The following is a 13,400-nucleotide window of genomic DNA, read 5'->3' on the forward strand; positions in this document are numbered from 1 at the left end:
TAGTGGAAAACATTGGTCCCTTTAGAATGGACTCACACTGTGTGTTCTATATAACATGCAACACTTAATGGAGAAAGCAAGTAACATTTATAATTTCATAATTTATGATCCTTGTTGCAAATTATAATATGCAAAAGTCAAACTTCGTTGGCTACATCTCTAGGTTTATATATGATATCTATTGATTTTAATTTTGAATTTTACTTTCAAAATACTTTGGTTAAATTATAATTTATATGTGAATATTTCAGTTACTATTTCCAAATGCCAAGTTCACCTTTTCATTTTAATATTTTATGATATTTCATGCTTTTCTGCTGGTCAATTTGTGGCCATTCTAATCATTTTCTATTGTCCATGCTCATTAAACATCTTGATCACAAAAGTGTGGTGCAACAACCTCAAATGTAGATTAATATCATTGAAATTTTTGCTATCCTTGCACAACAGTTAAAATCACAAGCTTCTATAGAAATGGTTGGTGCCATGTCTGATTTGGCAAGGCATTTGTGCAAGAGAATGCATTGTAGTTACAAGGCTTCCAATCTCAGTGATGATATAAACAACGGGTACAAGTCTTTTTAAGTTGCAATTGAAGAGTATTTGGTGCAATTTGCAAAAAAGTGATAAATTTAATAGTTCTTTTCCTTTCTTGAATGCACATGCTATTAGAAACATACATAATTAGTATTAAATATCCACTAATATGTAGAGTTGGTCAATATAATTGCAAAGCTCAACTTGTTTGGATACAATCCTAAAGAGGTGCCAAGAAATTGTCTAAAAGAATAAGAAATGCCTATAGATAAGGAAAGTGGAGTTTTTCCTAGCAAAGCATAGGTGTTAGATAGTAAACAAGTTTCATCACAATAACTTCTTACAATTTTTCTCTAGAAGAACCTACTAGGACATCTTTGATTAACTTTTGGGTTTTCAGGTTGGTGATGTTGGTCCGATTCTTGACATGATGGCTATCTCATTGGAGAATCTTTCTACAACCACTGTCATAGCTAGATTAAAAATTGTAACAATGTATCTTATTGCACATTTCATATCATCTATACCAAATCATTCATATTATAATAAGGCACATCTTTGTTCATTATATTCCTAGTTATTGCTAGCATCACTAGATAATTACTCAATTTTTTGGGCTTTTTTTTTTTTAGCATTTGAGGCACAAGGGTTCTCAAGACATAAGATTTCTCTTATCTAGGCTTTTCTAGAGGCTCTATTTCATTAGTTAGTGCAAGCTATGGCACATCCAAATAATGAAACAAGGGTTGGAGCCCATCAAATTCTTTCAATTATCCTTGTGCCATCTTCTACTTGTCCTCAGCTTGAATCTCATGTCAAGGTAATCTATGTTTTAACTTTTAAGTTATATGCCTCAATTGCTCTTTAATTGCATTAGTGCTTTGGTTGAGGAATATTGCTTACTTAAAATGTTCATGTTTTCCTTTACAAGTTATTGCCTTAGTATATTGTGCATTTCTTTACTTGGACATAAAAGTTGGATTATGGAAAATGCTTTACTTAGGAGTTATATTATTTATCACAACCTTCTAAAGATGGGGTCAAATTTGGCAAGTCGAAGCAAATGGATATCTATTTGTTAGTGCTAATTGATGGTAGATTCTAAATGTGCGACAATGATTACAATGGGTGGGATTCATCAATAAAGCTAAACTTATGTTCTTGTTGACTTGTAACTTCAGTACAACATATATGTATAAGCTTGAAGAAGAGATGCATAACATTGTACTGTGTTCATCCACTAGGGCATATACATTTTTATATTTGCTTAATGAGGTGTAGATGTAGATGAAACTATTTTGAAGAGGGTAGGATTCCTTGTTTTCCAACATGGCCGTTGCATCTTGTCAATGAGCCTTGTCACAAAATACTAATTTAGAGATGGAATATACATGCTTGCAGAGTTCAAATCATAGTACACTAATTCGAAGTTTCCAGCTTGCTCTCACATTAAGGAGCATTGCTCTTGATCATGAAAGTAAGTATTTATTTCTAAACTGGTTTAGTTATTTGAGGACCTTCTATATGAACCTAATACATGTCATTGCCAATGGACTTAATCATCAACAATTATTTTTTGTGATATGGTTGACATGTTTATCTCGAAGTATTCCATCCAATGGTTTAGTGAACAACCACAACATGCAACTCCAATACATTTATGATCTATATATTAAATATCTATTTGATAATTCAACAAAAACATACATAAGTTATGTTTGGCCTTATTTGAGAAATCTTTTATGTTCAAGAGGTAGACAATGTGATCCAAAGGATGTGATCATTCCACCAATGCGGTCCTTATCTTGCTTAAGACGTAAGTCACACTTTTCTTTTTAAAATTTTGATGTAATGTTATTAGGCATTGTTTGGATCTCCAATATGATCCATATTGTTTCAATGACTTCAATCATGCTTTAAGAGATATTAAAATGTTGATTCAAGGCTTGTCCTCTAGCCCACAGGTCAGAAGGAGATTTAGGGTGTGTCTGTGTGCATGGAGACCTCAACCAAGGTGGATAAAATATAAGAGGTGGTAGAATAAAACTTTATTCACTTTCCTACAATTTCACCTTGCATCTGAAATAACTGCTCACATGACACTTTATCAAACAATCTAGTACCTTGTTCCTACTGCAACTAGAATTGAGAGAAGACATTTTAAGTGAGAGATCTACATATGCTTCACATATGATTTTTACAATTTGTTCTACCAACTTATTCATTTTTTCGTTGCCAAAAATTTACAATTGAAGTCTACGATGATAGATGAAATAGGAAATTGAACCCATGTGGGAGTATGTTGAAGATGGTTGTGTCAATTTGGGGAATTCAACTAAAATGGTATGCAAGCCAAATTTATGATTTCATACTTTGGATGAATGCCTATGAGAGCACATTCATGAGGCACTGGCTCAAATAATTCACACACAATCTTTAAATGGGCACATTGATCAGAGCTTTTCCATTTTGACTAGTGGGGTTATAGCCATTTGCAAAGCTCAATGATACTTGGTCATTCATCCCATGTGCACATTCAAATCTTTCATCCATTGTTGATGGTACATGCACATGCATAGCATTCACTCTTTGTCTCAGGATGTCTACGCCTCTAGAGTTCTCTGCTATGGTAGGAACTAACAATAGAATACCAAAACTACCAATTTTATAATTTTATAATTCAGCAAGCAAGTTGTCGCAATTGTGACAACTTGTCCGATGGGTAGCCATCACTCCAACAACATTTTCGTTGCATATCATCATAGTTGCAATGACCACTTCTGATGGATGGTCGTCATTGCAACAACATTTCCCTCACATAGAATTGTCATTATGACTTCCCCTTCTGACGGATGACCATCGGCTCTACAACACAGTCGTCGCACTTGCGAAGATAGACTAAAAATGTAAGCCATTATAATTGCGAGAGTAGATCGTCGCAATATCTACGACGTGAAGATGAAATCTTTTCCTTGCTTTCTTCCAAATTGTGACGACTTTAGACATCCCAATTGCGATGGACAAGCTTGCCGTTGCAATTTGTGACTAAAAGTCTAACGTCCGTCCAATGGGAGCTAATTTGTAGTATTATCGCTTGGGCGATGGCTGGCCATCGCAATTGTGATGACAACCAATGTAGTAGAATGAATATAATCCAAAACCCCAAAAGACTTACAAGAACTAGAATAAAAGGAAACACAATGCTATTTACTATACATACAATGTTCACAGAAGCTAAACTCTATATTAAATCATCAAGGTCTTCAACAAGGCTCTTATTTTTCAGGGCTCTAAGACTCTTCTCACCAATGTGACCAAGTCTTTGGTGCCATAACATTGTCTTCTTAGCAAGGAGCTTCATCTCCAAAGTATCAGCACCCTTGGGTACCCACAAAACATGACCATTAGATGTAGAAACAATATTCTTCTTCTTTTCTTGATCTGTTGGTGAGGATGCAAAGCTCTTTTCTTAGACTTCATAGAAGCACTATTGTACTGAATCATGCATGCATCAATCCTATACAAGGTGCCCATCCTAACACCCTTAGCACTTGAACCATAGAGCCTCTTTTCATATTGCATCCATCACTCAAAAAAATGACCTGCACACCCACATCACCAAGCTTGCTAATTGAAAGTAGGTTTCTTGCCAAACCAAGGATATGCAATACACCATCAATCCCCTTCACTACTATAAGGGAATATGATTTTTGACACTACCACAACCAACAATATTCAGGTGAGAGTTATCACCTAGATACACCTTTCCACCATCAAACTCTTCATACTTTGAAAACCAATCTCTATGAGATGTCATGTGGAAAGAAGCACTTTAATCTATCAACCACACATCTTTTGATGCATCTGTTTCCAAGGTTGCAACAAAAGAATCTCTACATCATCTTGAGAAGATTTATCAGTATTTCTTCTTCTCCTCCTTGCAATCTTTATGAAGATGACCAAGTTTTCCATAATTCCAACATTTTTTCCTTGGAATTTTTACCAGGAGACTTAGATCTCCTAAGAGACTTAGATTTATCCTTCTTGTCCTTTTGCTTTCTTTTCTCCATTGTTCTACCATGAGCAACTAGGGCCTCCTTACCCATTTCAGAGGATTTTCTTCACATCTCTTCAAATAACAACAAACCAACCTTATCCTCCAATTTGAAAGTGGTTGTTGTGCTTCCAATAGCCATAACAGGGTGATCCCATGAGTCTCGCCAAGAACATAACAAAAATATGCATTTATCTTGATCATCAATCTTATCAACAACATAATTCAATTGAGCAATTCACATATTAAATGCATTAAAGTGATCAACAACATAATCTCCTTCCTCCATTCTCAAAGAATACAACTTCTTTCGCAGAAATAACTTATTTACCAAGGGTTTCCCTTGATAAATATTACCAAGCTTCTTCCAAAGAACAACTGCAGTCTTCGGTTCATGAATATTTAGGAGTACAAAATCAACCAAATAGAGTCTAATCAAACCCTTGGGTTTTCTATCCATCTTATCCCAATCTTCATGTGACATAGTTTGAGGTTTCGTTGAAGAAACCACAACCCATAGATCTCTCTCTATAAGTATGTCCTCATTTAAAGTTTTTAAAACTCATAATCACTGCCATTAAACTTATCCATCTCTAAGCTGCTGGATGTGCTTGCCATATCTAACATGCAATAAGATTATGAAAAAATCCTTTGCACAACTCCACTAAAACTAGATCAGCAAAAAAAACTCATCTACCCAACAATAATAACAAAGTTGACCAGGCTCTGATACCAATTGAAAGGAAGCCAAAGTGTGGAAACACTTCCAAATGCTAAATCTAACAGGAGAGATGATGCTGAAATTTATCTCACCAAACCTTAAACAGTTGCAAGCTAAATAAAGACATACGAAAAAATGGATTATACGTAAACACCATATATACGTAGGAAACCCTTTCGGAAAAAACCCACCACTACAAAGCTAGACCCAATTGTATTATCAACAACAAAGTTACAATACAATATCTAGAGCTACAACTCTCTAAGAGTAATTAGCTGGGATATCTAAATCCAAAACAATTGCAACAACATACCAATGCTCTTCAAACAATTTTCTATCTCTTAATTCTCTACAACAATGCCTTGTACTTAAAGAGTTTTCGTACAAGAGGAAAGATTTTCGACATAGCTACAAATTATTTTAGAAACTTCCTTTATACACAACTCTTGCCTTAAAAACAAAGTAAAGAGAATAAATCAAAGAAAAAAGCAAACTTCATATTTTCTTATCTAAGTCCATCCTTGTGGAAGATATCTTCTTTATTTAGCATCTTTGTAAAGAAGAATAAATAAAACAATAAATCACAATGCTTATTCACCCTATACTAACAATAATGACCATCTTAAGAATCTTAAAGCCTACTATTTAAACAAAACCCTTTCCAATATATTTATTATCGCTTATGTATGGTATCATAACTATTTTTAAAAGATAATATTTAATGTATTTAATTTAAGATTAATTATAATTTGATTCAAACAAACAATTTTAACTATATATATTTTTTCAATAGAAACTTAGAGTGCAAATATTAAATTTTAAAATTTACTACTATAACATAACAACTTTTTATTATTCTCCATTAATATTAAATATAACATGAGAACTTATAAAGTTTCCATTCTAAAAACATTAAATGATCACAAATTTTATTCTGCTACAATTAATGAATTAAGTGAACACTAATAGTGCATTTGATGAATGTGAAGCAGTAAAATGTTGATGGAAACCAAAGAAAATATGTAAATTAAGTATATATGTTTACCCCACTTGGGCTTATGTCAGTTGGCCAACTCAATGCAGCCAAACAATATGCTGTGGAAATATGTCATATACAGCTTTATAAGTGGCGTGGCTATTTTGTAACTTGACTTCATATTTCTGCAAATTTCAACACGGTAGCACTACACGTCTTTATAAATGTTGGTCTATTCCACTATAAATGAGGAAAGAAGTCAATCAAATGAATTAAAATATATTTTTATGGAGTCTCATGCTATTGGAATGTTTCTTTCACAACTCTTTTTTTTTTCTCTGAAGATCTAATTAAAAACACGTGGTAAGTATATTTCCTTTGTTTTTTGCAAAACGGATTATGTTATTTTGAATATTGTGTAATATAAATAATATTTTAATTATTAGTTAAATAAACTTAAAATCAAAGTAATAATCATTGTGCACTGTGAAAATCTATTTTACAAATAAGGTTCTGTTGCTGTAAACTCCGTTTTTGAATTATTATTTTTGTTTAAAGTGTATATAAAAAGTATATTGTTTTGATAAAACTAGTATTTTTTTGGGTCAAAGATCAAAATGAAATAAATGTATGAAACGATATTCATATACATTAAAAGTAATGGTCATAAATGTAAATAATATAATAATTGTAAAAGTTTACAAACTGACGAAATTCTATAATTTTTTGTCCTTGCAAAAACATTGATAGTATTTTCTATCAGAGAGCCTCACAACACACTCTATTTTGTCAACCTCAATTTCAACAAAGCCGCAAGATGTTCAGTCTATGATGAATCAACAACTATGATGTCTATTCCATGAGACGACTTCACCTTGTCTTCTAATAGATAACGAGAGTTATAAAAATGAGAGATCAAAACATGGGTTATTATTATCCAAATCTCATAACTCAAAGAAGTGTGCTTGATGAAAGGGATTTCATCCCATATGGACCCTCCTTCTCCCACACATATCCCAGTTCCCCAATCTTCTATAACTTCCTCACCAAAAGTACCTTCCCATTATATGCCACAAAATCTTCTCTATTGCATCCAAATCTAGATATGAACAATCTTATACCCATAACTACTCTTAGGAAAATTACTTCCCAAGCCTTACTATGATGGTGGTTTTACAATTGCAGTTGCATTTGAGGAGGGGAGTTTTACATGATTCACCTTCCATGGAAAATGAATTTTGCATATTGTAAAGTTCTTTTTTAAAAATGACAGTTTTTGAGAAAACAAATATGTTAGAGTTCAAATGGTTGCACCACTGGATTATATACAAATTTTACTATTCTTCAAGTTTATAACAAGATCCATAAGTGTGACACGGGAATAAATATCTAGCACTATTAAAAACTGAGCATTTAATTTATTCTAGAACTTCATAAGCATTGTAATCATTTTTCAATAAAAGATTTAAAATGTACAAGTACTCAAAAGATACAAAATGTCTTATAAATCAATTTAGCATATAAAAGTCAATTCTAAAAGTAAAAAATAAAATAAAAATTTAGTCACAAAACATTAAAATAAAAGTTAATGAATACAATTGTATAAGATCTATATATTCATAAGATTTGAATTATATATATAAACATATATAATCATTTTTATATTAAAATTTTTGTTAATATAATTTTTAAAAAAATTATGTTTTGGATAATGAAATTATTTTAATGAAAATTTTAATTTTAATTTATATGTTATTTTGTTTGACCTTAACTAATTTTTAGTCTTGTTGATCTTCCTAATAGTGCCATAGTATAATCAACTTTATCCAACAAACTTGGTACATTTTTCCCTTTAATTGCATTGATTAGTTAATCTCTTTCTCCAATAGTAAGTTCAAGATCTGTGCTAATTAGTTTCTTCTTCTTATATAAAGACAGAGTATGGATGTCATTTAAATCTTTTAAATGTGAGATTTTGGAATTCAAGGGGATTTACTTTTATTTTTAATCAATATGTAAGCACTTTCCAAATTTAACAACATGCATGTTACTAAAAATAAGACCTATAATTATTCACAGTTAGACCTATAGTTATTCACAATTAGTCAAATATTGCGTGTGTAAGAATATAGAATATATACTAATGTAAAACAATATTGAAAAAATTGATAGTTTCGTGATGGAGACAGAATAGCCTAAATGTTGTTATAGAAAATTGCGTCATGATGGCTTCCATAATCAATGTATCTTGTAATCTAACAATTATATCCATTAAATTTCAGTTGTGGTGTTCTCTAACATCAAATTCCTTCTCGCAAGTTCATCTTGATGCTTGTCTTATTATGTTCAAGGTTTGACTAGAACACGTTGAGGAGGAGTTCTATTGATTTGTCTAGTGCTTATTCTGCTTATTTTGAGCAAGGAGTTGCTGATTCTTCTTTTTCTGGTAGTATGGAAATAATGATGTGATGAAGTGTTGGATGAGTTCAAAAACTAAAGAACTCATGTATACTCTCTATGCATTTGATTTTAAGGTCATTTTAAACTATAGATTCTATTTCTACAACTATTTGAGACATTAAAGTTTGGAGGTTGTGAATTCAGATGTTGTCTTCCAAGTGAAGGATGAATTCATTCTTTCTTATGTTTGAGTTTCTAATCACAGTTTTCTCCTCACACTATTTTTTTATTGGTGATAAAGAAAATATTAGAAAAAAGAAAAGACAAGAAAGAGATGATTCTCATGATTTGAATCTGCTACAAAAAGTTTAAAATTTGAATCAGAGAGAAGAGAAAAATAAATATAAAATACTGGACTAGATTCTCCTAGATGCTTCAAATCTCATTGATGTATCTATGGATAAAGCCAATGTGAGAATATTTCTTATTCTTTCTATATTATACTTGTGGTGAAGATGTATATTTTGCTATAAAGATTACATATTAGAACTAAGACTCTAAGATGTATAAAGAAAGTCGAAATGAAAATTTCTACCAAAACATTTTTGTAAAGATCTCTCAACTCTTATAATGCAATTGATAGCCAACTTGGAAGTGAAAAGGAGAGAACTTTTTTAAAAATATTTTTATCTTTAAACTTATAAATTGTTTATCTATAAGATTTCAATAGTAAATTTTTAGATGTAGAACTAGATAATGCGAACTTAATTTTCTAGCTTATTTTATTTATGTTGTGCTAATTTGTTAGAAGATTTTGGAGTCAACTGCAGATGATAAAATTTTAAATGATCTAAACAGTTGCATGGACAACAAAGTTCCTTGTGAAAGGAATGAGGGGATCCAATTTTACCATAAATGGGTGTGATTATTTTGAGTTAGTATTAATAAGAAATGTAAGTGAAATAAGAGATATTATGATTTTTTGAATAAAAGGCTTAAACATGTGGCAACAAATGAACAAAAAATGTGGAGTAACTTGGCATAATACTTCTTATCTAAATGAACAAAGTTTGTCATCAAGAGCTATGAGTAGTGCTTTTCAACTAAATGTTTACTTCTATAAATTTTTGATAAGTCAAATACTTGCAAATGAGTTACTACACTCCAAATGACTTATGAGATGGTAGATTCATAGTGGATTGCAAGGGTATCATTATAATACTAAAACCTACTCTATATGTATGCTGGGGTAGTCCATTGAGAAGATTTTAGTCCACATTTGTATTATTACAGGTGATTCAATATTACAACAAATATCTTACATAACAACTATCGTATTTTGATAATTGTTAAGTAGAAGGTATTCTTCCACAAGTCATATTATGAATTTGTTATCAGAATTGAATTGTATAGTTTTGGACTCACACACAACCTTTTATAGCTAACAAAATATTGTAAAATTAAACTTCCCCTTTTACTAGAAAATGGGTTAAAACTTATTCAATCACAAATAAAAACAAAGAAAGTGCTCAAAAGAAAGAACACTAAAGAATTCTATCACTATCCATTGACTGAATAAACATAAGAGCCAAATTAAAGGCAATTGTCTCTTATCTGTTGGCTTAGCTACTATATTCCCATTGAGATCCCTCTCCACCATGAGTACATGCTTTTGGTATGATGACAAAATCTACATTGTATAAAAATGCAGATCACTGGTTCTAATCGTGTTGATATTATCCACTAAATTCCAAGTCTGAATTTGATCTAAAGCCTATTTGGTCAAACAGTGTATCGGAGTGCAGCTCACTGGTTCTAATCATGCTTATATTATCCACTATATTCCAAGTCTGAATTTGATCTTAAGCATATTTGGTCAAACAGTGTGCAACATCATTCCACCCTCAATATGTGAGCGAAAAAAGGAGTAATACAACTGAAAAATTTGCATAACTGAATCTAAGTGAATCAATTTTCAAAAATATCAGATTTCTGCAATTCATAATATAATTATTACTTCTGAATTTGACTGCAACTTTTGTATGTAGAAATTTCCAATGACAATCTCTGATCCATCATCGAAATAAAATAAGCTGAAAGAACCAAAATATCTATACCCCTAATTGACATAATTATCCTACAAATTTACATCCCGCATATATGCTTACATTTTGCAATTATTCAACAATTAGATTTTCTCTAAGAATCAAGATTTTCATGTAAGTACAGAAGATAAAAAAAAAGAAAATCAAGGCCATTAGTTTAGCCTAAATTATTTGAAACTTTTAAAACGCACATGGCTCTTTGATGAAATCTTGGATGCAAATAGATACAGTCAGCCAATCGAAGGCTTGATTGCAGTGGGGGCCCAAGAAAAAGCTAGATGCCATGAGTGGCCAAAAGCTTACAGAATTTTCCAGTTAGCTACAAACTATGAATTGGACACCTCTTTTTGTTTATCATATATATATTTTTTGCCTAATTGGCTTCATATATGCCAGGTCTTCAAAGCCCATTTCACCCTTCTCCTCTTCCTCCTTGAAAAGTGCATTTTTGAAGAGCAGAAATGCCAATTTTTCCACCTGGAAATAAATGAATGTTCCACTCACATGGCTAATGGATGATCCAAAACTAAACCCAACTATGCATTGCCACGCAATTCCATATGCTTCATCAAATTTCTGTGGTCACAAATCAAACAAGATAATACAATCCGTTAAAGCCCTTCAAATGATGAAGGAAAATTTTCATCCCTGATTCATTTCAAGGAGAGAAAGACTTGAAAAATCTGTGATCAAATCAAACAATAGTACAATATATATTGGTCGAAAGGGGAACAGAACAAAACAAAATAGAACTCAAATCCACTTAAAAAACACAGTGAGAAAACAGATTCAAGAAGCTTCATAATGAATGGTTCAAATTGCTGACATTTTGTGAAATGGTTAACAATCTATAACCACTTGACAGACACCAATCTGAAATTTAAGTACGATTTCTTAGTAACAAATATGGAAGATCACTTACATAATTCATCATCTATGAAACATGTTTTTACATAATTAATCCTATATGAAATATGTTTTTGATAAAGGGAAATAGGAAATTTGAAAAGGATTCAGAAAAGATGAGCATTAAACTCTAGAAAACAGCAAAGAAAAGGTAAATACAAACCCACAATAAACCAAAACACTACATATCCTTCTCATAAATGTTAATATAGCCTAAACTGCAACTTTCAAAGCCCGATTTGCCAAGTAAAGCATTTGCGAGATCAATTTTTGTCTGTTACAAATTATATTACTGCTAGCATCCAAAAAATTCACAAGACCCCTCTCAAAAAGCTCATTTAATAATCTTTCGCAACACATCTGTTACAGTAAAAGGAAAAGAGGGAAAAAAATTTGTCAAATTTTGAAGCTCCGAAGCTGAAATTTGCAGAAATTGTTGACAATTTACGCATAAAATCTGAAAGGGTAATTCAGCATGAACATACCTTCTTAATGGAGTGAGCAATCGCTTCGTATTCAGTAACTTCGTGCAAATCGAGAGCCTCGTAGGCACAGAACATGGCATAATCTTGCATTTTATGTGACATGTCTGTTTCCACCACAAGTGCCCTGCCTTCCAACATCTTTCCTTAAAAATTCAAAACCCTATAACTCGTTTGAACAAACGATTCAATTATAAACAAACCCTTGCTGAAAATTCAAAGCCTTATAAATCGTTTGATCAAGCCATTCAACTCTAAACAGATCTGTGCTAAAAATATTCAGAGCCCTATGAATTGTTAGAACAAACTATCCAATTTCAATTCTAAAAATTCGTAGTTCGAATAGCAAAATTTAATAGCAACACTAGCGCCAGTGTTGCTTAAATACAAAAAATTTTAGATCTCTCTAGCGAAAGATTAAATGATTGAAGGCAGTTAAGAGAATGAAAAGTTTCAATAAGCTATTGCAAGATTTGAAAATGCTAAAAGACAATTGTTTGCGATTTACTTAAAACGGAAGCATTTTACACACTGTAAATACAATTGTTTCCCGAATCCGCGTTGAATATAATCTCATAAAACAGAAAACTATGTATTTTCAGGCTTGGAAATTACTGGTCAGACATACTTTTCGTTTGAGTACAACCTGTTTATGCAACGTGATTGTCTGTACACTGCTTTTTGTAGTTGTTCTTCACCTTTATTTACGGACCAATCGGTGAACTTTCTCGATGCAATTGTTTAAAAAAGGTTTATTTAATATTTCAATCATTTATTAATTTTCTTCTTTTTAAATTAGTAAAGGTAGGAATTTCCTAAATTTTCTAGTCCTTTTTAGAAAACAATTGGAATGAACAAGTATAGGTTGAACTACGTTTATGGAGTGATAGTAAGAAGTAAATAGTTTTTTTTTTTGGAAAAAATTATCAAAAAATTATCACTATAATCTGAAGAATCGAAACTATAGATGTAGACAAATAATCTAATAAATCATTATAGACTAACACTACCAAAATTGTTTGAAGTCAAATTGTTTCGAGGAGCATTGGACAACTCCTTTTAATGGCGCCTTGAAAAAATCCCTTTCCTAGTTAGTCCTCTCATTAAACAACCTCTCCTAAACTAGCAAGAAGTAAAGGACAATACTTCTACACAAATGCTTCACCTTTTTCCTAGAGAACCTCTTATAGCATTCAAAGAGTTAGAAGCAACTAAGACC

The 13,400-nt window shown here is 31.7% G+C and overlaps 1 protein-coding gene across 3 annotated transcripts; it reads right to left on the reverse strand.

Annotated features, from left to right (window-relative positions):
• Positions 1 to 10,925: 10,925 nt before the first annotated feature.
• Positions 10,926 to 12,910, reverse strand: LOC149545032 (uncharacterized). Of its 3 annotated transcripts, none has more exons than XM_089796488.1 (3): positions 12,810 to 12,910; positions 12,185 to 12,344; positions 10,926 to 11,369 (listed from the first exon to the last, which is right to left on the reverse strand). In XM_089796488.1, the coding sequence occupies exons 2-3, from the start codon at positions 12,320 to 12,322 to the stop codon at positions 11,148 to 11,150; spliced, it is 360 nt and encodes a 119-aa protein (XP_089652614.1). In that variant the 5' UTR covers positions 12,323 to 12,344; positions 12,810 to 12,910; the 3' UTR covers positions 10,926 to 11,147. The 3 variants fall into 3 exon arrangements, with proteins under 3 accessions (XP_089652614.1, XP_089652615.1, XP_089652613.1); XM_089796489.1 differs by having other exon boundaries at positions 12,797 to 12,814; XM_089796487.1 differs by lacking the exon at positions 12,810 to 12,910 and having other exon boundaries at positions 12,185 to 12,778.
• Positions 12,911 to 13,400: the final 490 nt, after the last annotated feature.

Source organism: Cupressus sempervirens, chromosome 8 (genome assembly GCF_028749045.1).
Source record: "Cupressus sempervirens isolate cs-2001-9-10 chromosome 8, ASM2874904v1, whole genome shotgun sequence".
NCBI classification, from domain to species: domain Eukaryota; kingdom Viridiplantae; phylum Streptophyta; class Pinopsida; order Cupressales; family Cupressaceae; genus Cupressus; species Cupressus sempervirens.

What these genes read in the sequence shown, in the direction of transcription:
- LOC149545032 (XM_089796488.1), bottom strand. Translation starts at nt 12,322, where the DNA reads ATGTTGGAAGGCAGGGCACTTGTGGTGGAAACAGACATGTCACATAAA. An exon ending in TTGCTCACTCCATTAAGAAG is followed by an intron (nt 11,370 to 12,184) that starts GTATGTTCATGC and finishes TTGTGACCACAG; the next exon opens with AAATTTGATGAAGCATATGG.